Here is a 13,643-nt window from a genome sequence, read left to right as displayed (position 1 = left end):
ACAGAACTCCTGTTTCATAGCTTCACCTGCTGCTTCTGCCCCCACTCCCCCACCTAGAATATTAAACACTACACTACTTCAAGACGAACATCACGGCCTAAACAACCAGAAGGGTCGGAGGCTGCCAGGCAGGTTTTGGGTGGGAGTGGGTCCTGAGGGCACAGGCTGCCCACAGATGAGTCTCACTTACTGAACAAGTAACCTGGAGCTGCTGCTGCTGCTGAGGCGGTGGTGGCGGTGGCGTCTGTTCCTGGGGGGTCTGTGGCTGTGGCTGCTGCTGAGGGTCCCATATATGGACAGTCTGAGCTGTGTTCTGGTATGTGCCTGCCACAGCCTGCACAGCCACTGGAATGTGGATGTTGCCATTCATGAACTGTGCTGGAAAGAGAGAGTTTGCCAGGGTCTGCACGACCTCTTCATGGGAGTTTTTCACTACTGACGTGCCCGCCATCTTCTCCTTGTCGTCCTCCAGCTTTACAGCTGCCAGGGCCGTGGGCGAGCCACTGACGTGAACGGCGTTGTAGGCCTCCTGGGGAATGGCAATGTGGGTGATGCTCTGCTGCTGAGGGTCGCCCCGGGGCTGGGCAGAGTAAACAGGGATGGTCCAGGTCTCTCCGGTGGGGCTCGTAATGGTCCCAGTGGCACTGTACAGGTGGGCACTGTCCACTGTCAGTAAGTCTGGCCTCAAAGATACGTAGCTCTGCTGCTGGCCCTGTGGAATGGCCAGCACGGTGGCCACCGGCTGCCCTGAGATGGCATAGGACACAGTGATGGGCATGTCCACTTTGCGCTTCTTCACCGGCTGGAGAACACTGGCTGTGCCAACCCGTCGCTCCCCTTCCCGTGGGGAGCCCTGCTGGGACGGTGGTGGGGAGAGGGCACCCACGGTCTGGATTTGGATCTGCTGACCCCCAGCAAGAGACTGGCCAGCCACCAACTGAGCCTGGATCTGCTGATGTGGGATGTGCTCCTCCGGGATCTCTGCAGCCTGGATCTGCTGTGCTGCCTGCACGTGCTGCACCTGGATCTGGGCTGCCTGGAGCTGCGAGGGGCTGGGACTCTGCAAAGTTGGGGTCTGGATGGAAGGAGCTGCCGGCTGCGGTGCTTGGCCTTGGATCTGCACCTGGACCTGGAAGGGTTGCTCAGGAGGCTGGTGAACGGTGAGCTGCGGGGAGAGCTGCTGGGCGGAGACCTGCTGCGGAGACTGCTGTACCTGCACCTGTACCTGCAGCGACAAGATTGACCGGTGAGTAAATGAGGCCACACTGAGACCCAGCCCCGCGGGGAAGAAAGACGTCAGACGGAGGGCCCTGGCCAATGTGAGGAGGAAGGACTGCCGGATCAAGGCTTCTTAGGAGGCCACCACTCCCAAAACCATTTGCAAAATTCTCCAGCATCACACTGCATTCAGAGCAACATAGACCCACGTGAGAGCAACTAGACTATCAACTGGGACCTACAAAGGAAGTATCAGAACTTCTGCTCATTTTTAAAAATATGACCCCCGCCCTGGCCGGTTTGGTTCAATGGATAGAACGTCTGCCTGCGGACTCAAGGATCCTGGGTTCGATTCCGGTCAAGGGCATGTACCTTGGTTGCAGGAGGCAGCTGATTGGTGTTTCTCTCTCATCGACGTTTCTAACTCTCTCTCCCTCTCCCTTCCTCTCTGTAAAAAGTCAATAAAAGATATTAAAATAAATAAATAAATAAATAAATAAATAAATAAATAAAGTGACCCCTTTACCCTGTCCGGTTTGGCTCAGTAGATAAGAGCGTCGGCGGACTGAAGGGTCCCAGGTCCAATTCCAGTCAAGGGCACAGACCTCGGCTGCAGACTCTATCTCCAGCCCATCGGGGGGTGTGCAGGAGGCAACCAATCAATGAATCTCTCTTACATCAATGTTTCTCTCTCTCTCTAAAAATCAATGGAAAAATATCCTTGGGTGAGGATTAAAATGTGACCACCTTTGGTTTTGCTTATTGATATAGTAGTACAAGTACATAATTTATAAATATATATTTACTTGCATGTTAAAAAAAAAAGTTTATCCATGGGGTGAGTGATAAAAAGTGTGGGGACCACTATCTAAAAGGTCAGAAAGACAAGTATGTTCCTTCCACAGACACTCGATTCCCAACTCAGGATCAAAACTACTCCCACCACAGACAACTAGTGGAAAACACAGCAGAGACAAAACTTTTGAAATGTCTTTTGGAAATATCTCCAACTTTGCTGCTAAAATGCAGGCACTGCCCTAACCGGTTTGGCTCAGTGGATAGAGCATCGGCCTGTGGACTCAAGGTCCCAGGTTCGATTCCGGTCAAGGGCATGTACCTTGCTTGCGGGCACATCCCCAGTGGGGAGCGTGCAGGAGGCAGCCGATCAATGATTCTCTCTCATCACTGATGTTTCTATCTCCCTCTCCCTCTCCCTTCCTCTCTGAAATAAATAAAAATGTATTTAAAAGTAAAAAAATAAAAAATAAAATGCAGGCACTATTTAAAGATTCCTTGGAGTGTCTTTAAAAAAAGAGGCAAAATTGATGTATGACATAAGTTTCAGGTGAGTAACATTGTAATTCGACACCTGTATACACTACAGTGATCAACACCAAAACCTAGTTAGCATCTCTCACCACACAACTGACCCCTTCCCCATTCTGCCCTGTCCCCTCTGGTCACCACCGATCTGCTCTCTGTATATATGAATTTGTTTTTGGTTTGTTTATTCGTTTGCTCTGTTAGAGTGCTTATTTAAGACATGCTTGTCCTTAATAGAGAAGCCATTAAAAACCCCACAAGATTCCTGAAAATTTAATTTGAGGAAGGTTACTCTATCCTGGATCACACATTTCTGATAATGCAACTCGTCTTATTGTTGTTACTTCAGCAGCATGAAAAGATGCTATGCATAGTGTGTAATTTACAAAAAGGAAAGATTTGCCTGCGGACTGAAGGATCCTGGGTTCGATTCAGGTCAAGGGCACATGCCTGGGTTGCGGGCTCAATCCCCAGTAGGGGGCATGCAGGAGGCAGCCGATCAATGATTCTCTCTCATCACTGATGTTTTATCTCCCTCTCCCTCTCTGAAATCAATAAAAATATATAAACAGGAAAGATTTGGGAGCATTTGAGATCTTGCTTTATGGCATGTATGTCATCAGTTTGGCTCAAATAAACTTATAAAATTTCAAAAAAAAAAAAAAAGGAAAGATTTTTTTCCCATCAGACACACATATCTAAATTACTTTAAACACAGCTAGAAATCAGGAAAGAAGAAAACAAAAAGGCAGACGTGGGAGTATATCTAATAGCAGAAGGAGACGGCACAGAAGAGAACCAAAGATGGTGCTAGAACAACTGGCTATCCATATTAAAGGAATGAAGTTGGGCCTCTTCCTCATATATACATAAAACATGGGAGCGCATCTGAATAGACATTTATCCAAAGGAGACATGCAAATGGCTAATAAGCACATTAGAAGTTGTTCAACACTGTTAGCTATCAGGGAAATGCAAATCACAATCACGAGATACCACTTCAAATCCACGAGGATGGCTACAAAAAAATAAAAGAAGACAAATAGCAAGTGTTGGTGGGGATGTAAAAAAAATTGGAACCCTCATACACCACTATTGGTGGGAATTTTTAATTTTAAATAGAGGAAAAAACTACTCTTGCACATATTATATATCCACTTGCAGCCCAAGTGGCCAAGGGGCCACCTTCTATTTCACCAGAACATACCTCACCACACTCCTGCCTCTTCCACTCCCTTTTCTATTTTGTTGGCGGGAAAAAAGCATCACGGGCAAAATGAAATGCAACCACAATTCAGTAGCAAGAAAGCAGCATTTGTAACTAGAGATTTAGTTTCACATAAAGAACGCTGAAGAAGAAAACTGTTACCATCCCAGCAAACTACTAGCTTCTCGTTCAGAAAGCTCGTTATGCATCAGCATTATTAATTCTTGAGGCTATAAATAGCAAATGCAGACCTGGAAATCCGCAGGTGCCCTGAGTCATGGAACCTACACCTAGATGAAGATCACCAGAATGCACCAGCTTTTCCATTGTAAATAAGCTCTCAATGTCATGCTTTTAGTAATGAGCCCAGCTAACCCTCCCGAGTTCCTGATCTGCTCAGGGAGATGGGACAGAAGGGAACTTCAGTCACGTCAGTGTCACATCCCATCAGTCCCAGAAGACCTGATTTCTAGACTCTTCAGTTCGCCCAAGCAAACGGCAAGCATCCGTGGTCACTGACAGTGGTTGCAAATATTTTCAGTCTGCATGAACTATGAAACTTTGTACTAAAGAGAATGCTTGAAGGAGTACTCCTCTCGGTGAAAATAACCCGAGACTGTGTATGGATGTGATCCTCTCACTGCACACAACGAAGAGGGCACATACAGCCCAGGAAGGAGGATGCACCTCAACACGGCCCTTTACCTGCACTTGCTGTGACTGTTGAACCTGGATCTGCTGTTCTTGCTGGGTTTGTGGCTGAACACTGGTGGTGACTGGACAGGCAAGTTCGAGCAAAGACCCGGCCACTTCGGTGCTGTCGGTGTAGATGCAGTTCCCGCCCTGCTGGTACACCATGGTCGTGGTAGTTGTTTGCTGGAACTCCTGAAGGGCTTCTGGCCCCTTGGAGGCTAGTGAGTCCAGAAACTCCTTCATCCTGTGCTGCGGGACAGACCGCGCCTTCACGCGGATGTACTCTTCAAAGGAGATGGTGTTCTCCAGAGAATTATTCATATTGCAGAGGCCTCAGGGTTCCTAGTTATAAAAATAAATGGCCACAAGTCAAAATTATGCTATTATTTTTATTTATTTATTTATTTTTAAATATATTTTATTGATATTTTTGCAGAGAGGAAGGGAGAGGGATAGAAAGCTAGAAACATCGATGAGAGAGAAACTTCGACCAGCTGCCTCCTGCACACCTCCCACTGGGGATGTGCCCGCAACCAAGGTACATGCCCTTGACCGGAATCGAACCTGGGACCCTCCAGTCCGCAGGCCGACGCTCTATCCACTGAGCCAAACCAGTTAGGGCTCCATAAACATTTCTTAGTCAAACTATCACACTGAAGACAAAAAACCAAAAGCAGGCGTCACGTACCGGATGGAACAGGCTGAAAACACACTCTGCCCAGCACTCGGCCAATCCCATCCTTCCTGCAGAGCCAAGCACTGGACAGGAAGTCACATGCAAAACTGCTCTGTGTCCACCACCGAGAGGACCGCCAGGGGAGCTGGAACAGGGCCCCTGCCGACCTATCCTATTTCCACTGCCAACTGTGTGCTGCAGTGAAGGGACAGCACGCCACCTCGCCACGGCGAGGCCCAAGAGATAGGGGATGTGTTCTTGACCTCTCCACCTCTCACCAGGAGCACCCCAAATTCCATGTTGCCACATACTGCTCATTCTTTTGTGACACAGCTTACTGAATACGAGCATGGATCTTGGAGCCAGACTACCGAGGTTCAAATCCTACCTCACTTTCTCCTTAGCTGTGTAATCCCGGACAAGACAGTTGACCTTAGTTTTCTTGTCTATAAAATGGGGATAAAATAGTATTTACCTCACAAAATTGACATGAGGATTAAATATATGTAAAGCACTTAGGAAAGTATCTGACACAGAGGGGGCGACATAAGTATTAATTATTAAAATAAGCGGAGGAGGGAAATGAAGGACGTTTTCAATAACTAGGTCACCACCACAATTCAGAAATCAATTCTACAAGTTTCCACCAGGGTGTTTACCCTGAGAGGTACCCTGCAGCGGGGAGATCGCCCAGTTCCTGAAGGACAACCATTAACCTATGACGGACGGACGGGCGCGCTGCCCTGCCGCTGCTGCTGCTGCTTTCACACCAGCCGCTGCTGGTCGGCACCCCCTCCAGACCCGCTGCAGCAGCCGCAGGATGTGAGAGCAACACAGCCAAGTGACCCTTTCCGCCTAAAGGACTCTCAGTCAATCTCAAATGTCCGGAAAAATGATGTGTTTCTTGAGCCATCAATCTTCCACTGCCCACGGTTTTGCTTATGTTACAGATGTAAGGTGTCTGTATCACCTTTCAGCTGGCAGACAAAACTGTGTCCTGGTCCTCTCTGAATGGCTGACACATGGTAGGTGCTTTGTTGCATTTGGAATTCAATGTGGAACAAGAAGCATTATGACTCTTTGCTCCATAATATCTATAACTTACAACCATAAATGTTATGCTTTTCCCTAGTAAATAGTTAGTATATACTTTGGGAAAAACCCACAGCCAGAGTGAGACCAAAGAAAAAATAGGCCTTACTGCTATTGACTGATGGACACTGGCAGTATTTCTGTGGAGTGCTGCAAGTACCGCACAGATTATACTCAGGGGCTTCAAACGGAATAGCCCCAGCCATGAATCTTCCGCGATGACGTACGTAATGCATTGTAAACGTGTGTCCCCACAGAGAGAAGACAGCACAGACCTCATCCTTCTAAACCAAGGCCCCTAGGAAACCGCAAGCACGGTGGAGCGCAGGCCACGGACGTGCAAGGCGAGGCTGCTGCTGGCCTTGCCTTCTCAAGTTCAATCATCAGTCCCCTTTCCACCTCTTTCTCCACCCCTTGCCCAGCTCTTCCTCCTCCACGGCAGGGGCGTGGTTATCTCCTCCGTGACTTCAACACAAAGCTGTCAGTGCTGTCCACACGAGTAAGAAGATCAAGGCCGAGCACCCACCCTTCCGTTACAGTCAGGACAGGCTACTCCAGTGCAGGTGGCCCACAAGCTCACATGGGCACAGCGCGTCAAAGCTTCCCTTTGTACGAACATCACAACTGCAATTCCCTTAAGGAGGCACCTCTCCTAATACCAACTGCGCGGCATTACGAAGTTCACAATATGTCATCCTAATACCTAATGACATGCCCTCCCCTGCTCCAAAGGGGACAGGGGAGAGGTATCAGCACCAGGGAACTGGTTCTCTACCATGCGGTGCGTGTTTCAGGTTTTTGGTGTGTTGTGTGTTTTTTTTTACCTCCGTTATAAAACAACAGCAGAGGTCAACTGAAATTTGTATTTCCTCAAATTTATTTCCTTCAGCCGAAACCGGTTTGGCTCAGTGGATAGAGCGTCGGCCTGCGGACTCAAGGGTCCCGGGTTCGATTCCGGTCAAGGGCATGTACCTGGGTTGCGGGCACATCCCCAGTAGGGGGTGTGCAGGAGGCAGCTGATCGATGTCTCTCTCTCATCGATGTTTCTAACTCTCTATCCCTCTCTCTTCCTCTCTGTAAAAAATCAATAAAATATATTTAAAAAAAAATTTATTTCCTTCATCAATCAGTTGCATTCCTGTAAAATACTGAGAGACTGCCTGAATTCTGAAGATTGCCTGTGCAGGAAACACAGCTCTATGTCAAAGCAATAAAAATAAATTATAAGGAATCACGCAGCAAAAACTCTGCCTCAATCTGAGAGCAGGTAAGTATGAGCAGACAGCAAGTACAAAGGAACGCTGCAAACTGAGTCTGTGGACCTAGGAAGCCTGCACACAAACACTGCTTGGTGAAGGCAGGCCCTGGCCTTCCTAGTGACCGTGTTTCCTTTCCCCTTTCAAGTTTCAGTACTTGCAGACTCATCCCAGGTCTGATAGGAAGCATAAAGGAGAAACGCACCAGCTTTCTTCCTAGAAACAAGCTCTCTTCAGTTCTCAGTGTATCTTCCACTTTGGTTTTCTGTGTTTTCCTTTGGGGGGGGGGGGTAGGTAAAAGTAATACATCCATTTTCTAAGAGAAAATGTTCAAATACTATATGAAGATATAAAATGAAGAAATCACTAAGAATACTTTGACCTCTGGTTCTTGATCTACCAATTTTATTTTTTTATTTTAGAGGGGGGGGGGGGAGAGAAACCTCAATTTGTTCCACTTCTTTATTCATTCATTGGTTGATTCTTCTTTTAAAAATCCTCACCCAAAGATATGTTTTTTTAAAGAAAGAGGAAGGCAGGGAAGGAGCGAGGGAGGGAGGTAAAAAGAAAAAGAGAAACACTGATTGGTTGTCTCCTGTCCTCGCCTGGACCAGGGATCGAACCCACAACCTAAGCAACTGTCCTGACCGGGAATGGAACACACAACCTTTTGGTGCACAGGGCAATGCTCTAACCAACTGAGCCACCTGGCCAGGGCCATTGGCTGAGTCTTGTGTGTGTCCTGACAGGGGACTGAACCTGTAGCCTTGCCATATCTGGACAACACTCTAACCAATGAGCTACCCACCAGGGACTCCTGATCTTCCAATTGTAAATGAACACTGATCTGTCCTTTAGGAATGGTGCGTTTCGGGCATTTAAATCATCTTCCTCTCACCAACTTCTGCCAATCCCATTTTATTTTTATCACAATCACTGTGATAACTTTAAACCTCTATTTGTGGACTCATTAATTTAGAGTATCTCTAGACTTCCCACTATCCTATCTAATAGAGGGAATATGCTAATTGACTGCCGCACCCTCAAAGATGGAGGCACCCACAGCCCATAAGGAGGGAATATGCTAATTAACTGCCACACTCTCAAAGATGGCGGCACTCAGTCCCCTCAGCCTCCCAGGGCCGGCCGAGGCTTGCGCTGTCGGCAGTGGCAGCAGCAAAGATGTGATGGGACGTCGCCTTCCCGATTGCCAGGTCGCCTCCCGCCCCTGAGGGCTCCCGGACTGTGAGAGGGGACAGGCCGGGCTGAGGGACCCCCCTCCTCCACTTCATGAATTTTCATGCACCGGGCCTCTAGTGTAACATAAAGAAATTAAAGTTCCATGCCCTCTATTTTTTTTAATATATATTTTATTGATTTTTTACAGAGAGGAAGGGAGAGGGATAGAGAGTTAGAAACATCGATGAGAGAGAAACATCGATCAGCTGCCTCCTGCACACTCCTCACTGGGGATGTGCCCACAACCAAGGTACATGCCCTTGACCGGAATCGAACCCGGGACCCTTCAGTCCGCAGGCCAACGCTCTATCCACTGAGCCAACCCGGTTAGGGCCCATGCCCTCTATTTTTGACAAACATTTAGCTAAGTGAGTATAATTTCTGTTTAATCGATCTTTTAGTTTTTTTAGAACACAGCATTTCGTACCAAATCAAACTCAGAATTTTTTTCTAAGTCAAGGTTTCAAAGATGATAAAAACTATTCTACTCCAAACAAATCCTGTCAGTATATCCAGAATGCAACCTTCAATAATGTCACTACAAGAAACTCTAGCCCTAACCGGTTTGGCTCAGTGGATAGAGCGTCGGCCTGCGGACTGGAAGGTTCCAGGTTCGATTCCGGTCAAGGGCATGTACCTTGGTTGCGGGCACATCCCCAGTAGGAGGTGTGCAAGAGGCAGCTGATCGATGTTTCTCTCTCATCGATGTTTCTAACTCTCTGTCCCTCTCCCTTCCTCTCTGTAAAGAATCAATAAAATATATATTTAAAAAAAAAAAAAAAAAAAGAAACTCTAAATATAAATTTATTCCCTGAGCAGAATGGCAAATAAGATGGGTAGTCATCTCTCAAAAAGAATGGAAAAAAGCTTGGAAAAAGGTATCTGCTATGAAGTCTCAAAGTTTATTCTTTAAGCTTTCATCAAAAAAGGGGAAAAAATCTATAAAACTTAAGAAAATGTTCATAAAGATTCATACACACATGTTCATTATAATCTTCTCTATACTTGTGAAAATATTTGAAATAGTCAATGATAAAAACACATTTTTGTTAGTAGCTAGCCATGTGTTTTAAGTTGTTTAGAGCCAAAAGTATAAAACCATATGCAGGTATAACTACACAATGGAATACTACGCTGCTGTAAAAAAGGAACTCTTACCATTTGCAACAGCATGGATGGACCTGGAGAGCATTATGCTAAGCGAAATAAGTCAGTCAGAGAAAGATAAATATCACATGATCTCACTCATTTATGGAATATAATGAACGACATAAACTGATGAACGAAAACAGATCCAGAGACAGAGAAGCATCGATCAGACTGTCAAACCTCAGAGGGAAGGTAGGGGAGGGTGGGGGTAAGGGGGAGAGATCAACCAAAGGACTTGTATGCAAGCATATAAGAATAACCAATGGCCAAAACCGGTTTGGCTCAGTGGATAGAGCGTCGGCCTGCGGACTGAAAGGTCCCAGGTTCAATACCGGTCAAGGGCATGTACCTTGGTTGCGGGCACATCCCCAGTAGGAGGTGTGCAAGAGGCAGCTGATCGATGTTTCTCTCTCATTGATGTTTCTGACTATCTATCCCTCTTCCTTCCTCTCTGTAAAAAATCAATAAAATATATTTAAAAAAAAAAAAAAAAAAAAGAATAACCAATGGACACAGACACCAGGGGGGTGAGGGCATGAGTGGGGCGGCGGCCATGGGGGGATAAGGACACATATGTAATACCTTAATCAATAAAGAAAAAGAAACAAAAAGATAAAACAAATCAATCTTGTTTTAGAACTTGTTAATGACAAGGTTGCATTGAAGCGTGCCAGTATAAAACGAAAGCATGTAAAATCATTGTTCTGGGAAATAAGTTTATTTAAAACATGGAAATAAAACACACGCAGTGCTCCACGCACAGAGCCTACTGCTGGTGGGGCCTCAAGCAGAAGCCACTGCTTCCAAACGCTTCTTTCACTGAGCACCCGAGGGTCTTCACTGACGCTACACAGACACTACCCAAGTCCACAAAATCATGTGAAGACCACGGAATCAGAGCAAGCTAAAAATATGTACAAACGATGTATTCAATGGAAAACTTAAAAATTTTAATGTAAAAGGCCAACTTCAAAGAACATTTCAAACTGTCCATTTATACAGACCGAAACACACAGGCTTCATTGCTTGTCCTTTTAACCTGCTCACTCGGCAATACCACCAGACTAACACATCCCAATAATGAAAGCGCCCAAAGCCAGCATCTGACCTGACACAAAAGAGCTGTGTAGGGGAAAAAGCTTTAGAAATTGAAATTTTCACACTAGTCAGTAAAAGAAAAACACAGAAAAATTAAACAAATTCTTAACAGTGGTGATGGTTTCTTCCTTTGCTTTGATGTTCAGAAATAGTCCTCCCTACCATAAGATCAGGTCATTTTTCCATCTACAATTTTTAAAATTTACAGTGTATCATTTATATGCTCTGATCCATTTAGAATTTATTTTGCATTATGTAAGGTACATTCCTAATGTTTTTCCCAACATCAAACAACTTGTCCCTTTATCATTTATTGAAAGATTGAAATTCCTTTGCCCGCTGACTTAAGATGTAAAGAAAGTCTGGCTTATAAGCTGTGATTCCATAGATCTTTCTATAGCACAGTAGCTTCAAAAAAAGCATGTTGGTACCTGGAAGATTCTTGCTGACCCTCTCCACTCCCAACACAAAGTTGACACATAAACAAGCTATGTGTGAAAAGGGAGCAAACACGATTGTACTTATTTACTAGAGGCCCGGTACATAAAATTCATGCACTGGCGGGGGCGGGGGGGGGGGTCCCTCAGCCCGGCCTGTGCCCTCTCACAGTCCAGAAGCCCTCAGGGGATGTCTGACTGACGGCTTAGGCCCGCTCCTGGCAGCCAGACATCCTTAGCCACTGCCCCTGCACTCGCCAGCCATGGACTCAGCTTCTGGCTGAGCAGCACTCACCCTGTGGGAGTGCACTGACCACCAGGGGCAGCTCCTGCATTGAGCTTCTGCCCCCTGGTGGTCTGTGCGCATCATAGCAACTGGTCGTTCTGCAGTTTGAACGATTTGCATATTAGCCCTTTGTTATATAGGATTCCAGTATCCTTTAATTATATACATAAGAAAAAGAGCTGGCAAAAATGCATCTAAACTTTAACAGTTTTGCCGGAGTGGTGGAATCACAGAGGACTTAAATTTCTTCTTGTTTAGTACTCTCCTGTATTTTCCGTAATATGTATTAAACAAATAAACAGAAAGTAAATTTTTTTTGCAAAGTAGTTATATAGCAATAACAATAACAGATACACAAACAATTCTGGTTCATTATAGTATGATTTTCTCCCCTCAAAATCTCAAACTCAAAGATAAACCCATCAAGCACTAGATGCTTGCATAATAACAAAGATTGTTAAATCCTTCCAGATGCTGCTCACAAGACACAAGGCTGAGTCTTGAAATAGAGGAAGAGAAATGAATAAACTCAATGAATCTACTCTCTATAACCCCAAAGAAACAAGATTCTTCATTAGCTCCAAGTCAAGGACTTGGTGAGGGGCGGTAAATAGTAATTAAAATACTTACAAAAAGCTCTGGCTGAGTGGCTTAGTTGGCTGGAGCGTGGTCCCATACACCAAAAGGTTGTGGGTTCGCTTCCGGTCAGGGCACATGGCTAGGTTTCGGGTTCAATCCTTTGTAGGGGCACGTGTATGGGAGACAACAATCTTACAAAGGTGTTTCTCTCAAGTCAATACACATACCCTCAGAGTGAGGATAAACATTTAAAAAAATTAAAAAATAAAAAAATTTTGCCACTCTGGGGCTCAATGGAGTGGGGGGAGTCTGTAGACAAGCATTTGCTTCTGAATACTTTAAGAATAGCTGCTTTAGCCGAAACCGGTTTGGCTCAGTGGATAGAGCGTCGGCCTGCGGACTGCAGGGTCCCAGGTTCGATTCCGGTCAAGGGCATGTACCTGGGTTGCGGGCACATCCCCAGTAGGGGGCGTGCAGGAGGCAGCTGATCGATGTCTCTCTCATCGATGTTTCTAACTTTCTATCCCTCTCTCTTCCTCTCTGTAAAAAATCAATAAAATATATTTTAAAAAAAAAAAAAAGAATAGCTGCTTTGCAAAACAATAAACAGACAACCAGCCCCCCAACAAAAGACCCAAGAAATTTGTTTTTGTATGCACACCTTGATCACTAGTATTTCCCGTCCTTCCTTCTATCAGAGCTTAGCATAGCGCCTGACACAGCAGGCCCTCATATATGAACGTTATCATTATTTTATTACTTTATCACTAGAACACAAGATGGTACCAAGGACAAAGGTTACTCCGAAGCAGCAATCGATTACATTTCTATTGGTCTGTGTGCGAATTTCTTTCTTTTTTCTACTTAGATACTAAGGGAGGACCTAAGTACTCCCCGGAATCGTCCTTTCTCGGGTCCCTCAAACAGAAGGCCTTTTCCTGACTCCCCACTGAGCTATTCATCTACCCCACGCCTTTACGAGGAGTTCCTGATATAGCTCCATTTTCACTCTGGTTCTATATTTGGACAACACACTTCCAACCAGGAACTTAACTGACGGACTGTAAATCGGTACAACCATTTGCAGTATCTAGTGAAGCTGAAAATATCCATCCCACAGGACCCACAATTCTGTCCGTGGGCCTCTAGGACTCAGTATTAACAAGACTCCCAAACTGGGAGGAATCGAGATGTCTACCAACAGTTAAATGGTAAGTAATGAACTACAGCTGCAAACAACATGAGTGAATGTCACAAACACAATACCAAAGGAAGGAAGACATGAAATACAGCATGACTCCATCCATATAAAATTTAAAAGCAAATAAAACTATGTTCGTTGAGGAATACAGGGTGGTAGAATTAAAAGGAAAGCAAAGACCATGATTAT

At 45.4% G+C, this 13,643-nt stretch overlaps 1 protein-coding gene across 2 annotated transcripts in view; it reads right to left on the bottom strand.

The window, feature by feature from the left end:
- Positions 1–13,643, bottom strand: part of QRICH1 (glutamine rich 1) — a 36,569-nt gene that overhangs the window by 19,764 nt on the left and 3,162 nt on the right. For both annotated transcript variants that reach the window (XM_080673525.1, XM_080673526.1), the window contains exons 2-3: positions 4,454–4,783; positions 191–1,225 (exon numbers count right to left, since the gene is read on the bottom strand). In XM_080673525.1, coding sequence (XP_080529651.1) covers positions 191–1,225; positions 4,454–4,762 — 1,344 coding nt within the window. In that variant the 5' untranslated portion in view covers positions 4,763–4,783. The remainder of the gene's footprint in view (positions 1–190; positions 1,226–4,453; positions 4,784–13,643) is intronic.

The sequence above is a fragment of the Plecotus auritus genome (genome assembly GCF_963455305.1).
Source record: "Plecotus auritus genome assembly, chromosome: 6".
In the NCBI taxonomy this organism is placed as follows: Eukaryota; Metazoa; Chordata; class Mammalia; order Chiroptera; family Vespertilionidae; genus Plecotus; species Plecotus auritus.
This window is presented reverse-complemented; position numbering and strand designations above follow the sequence as displayed.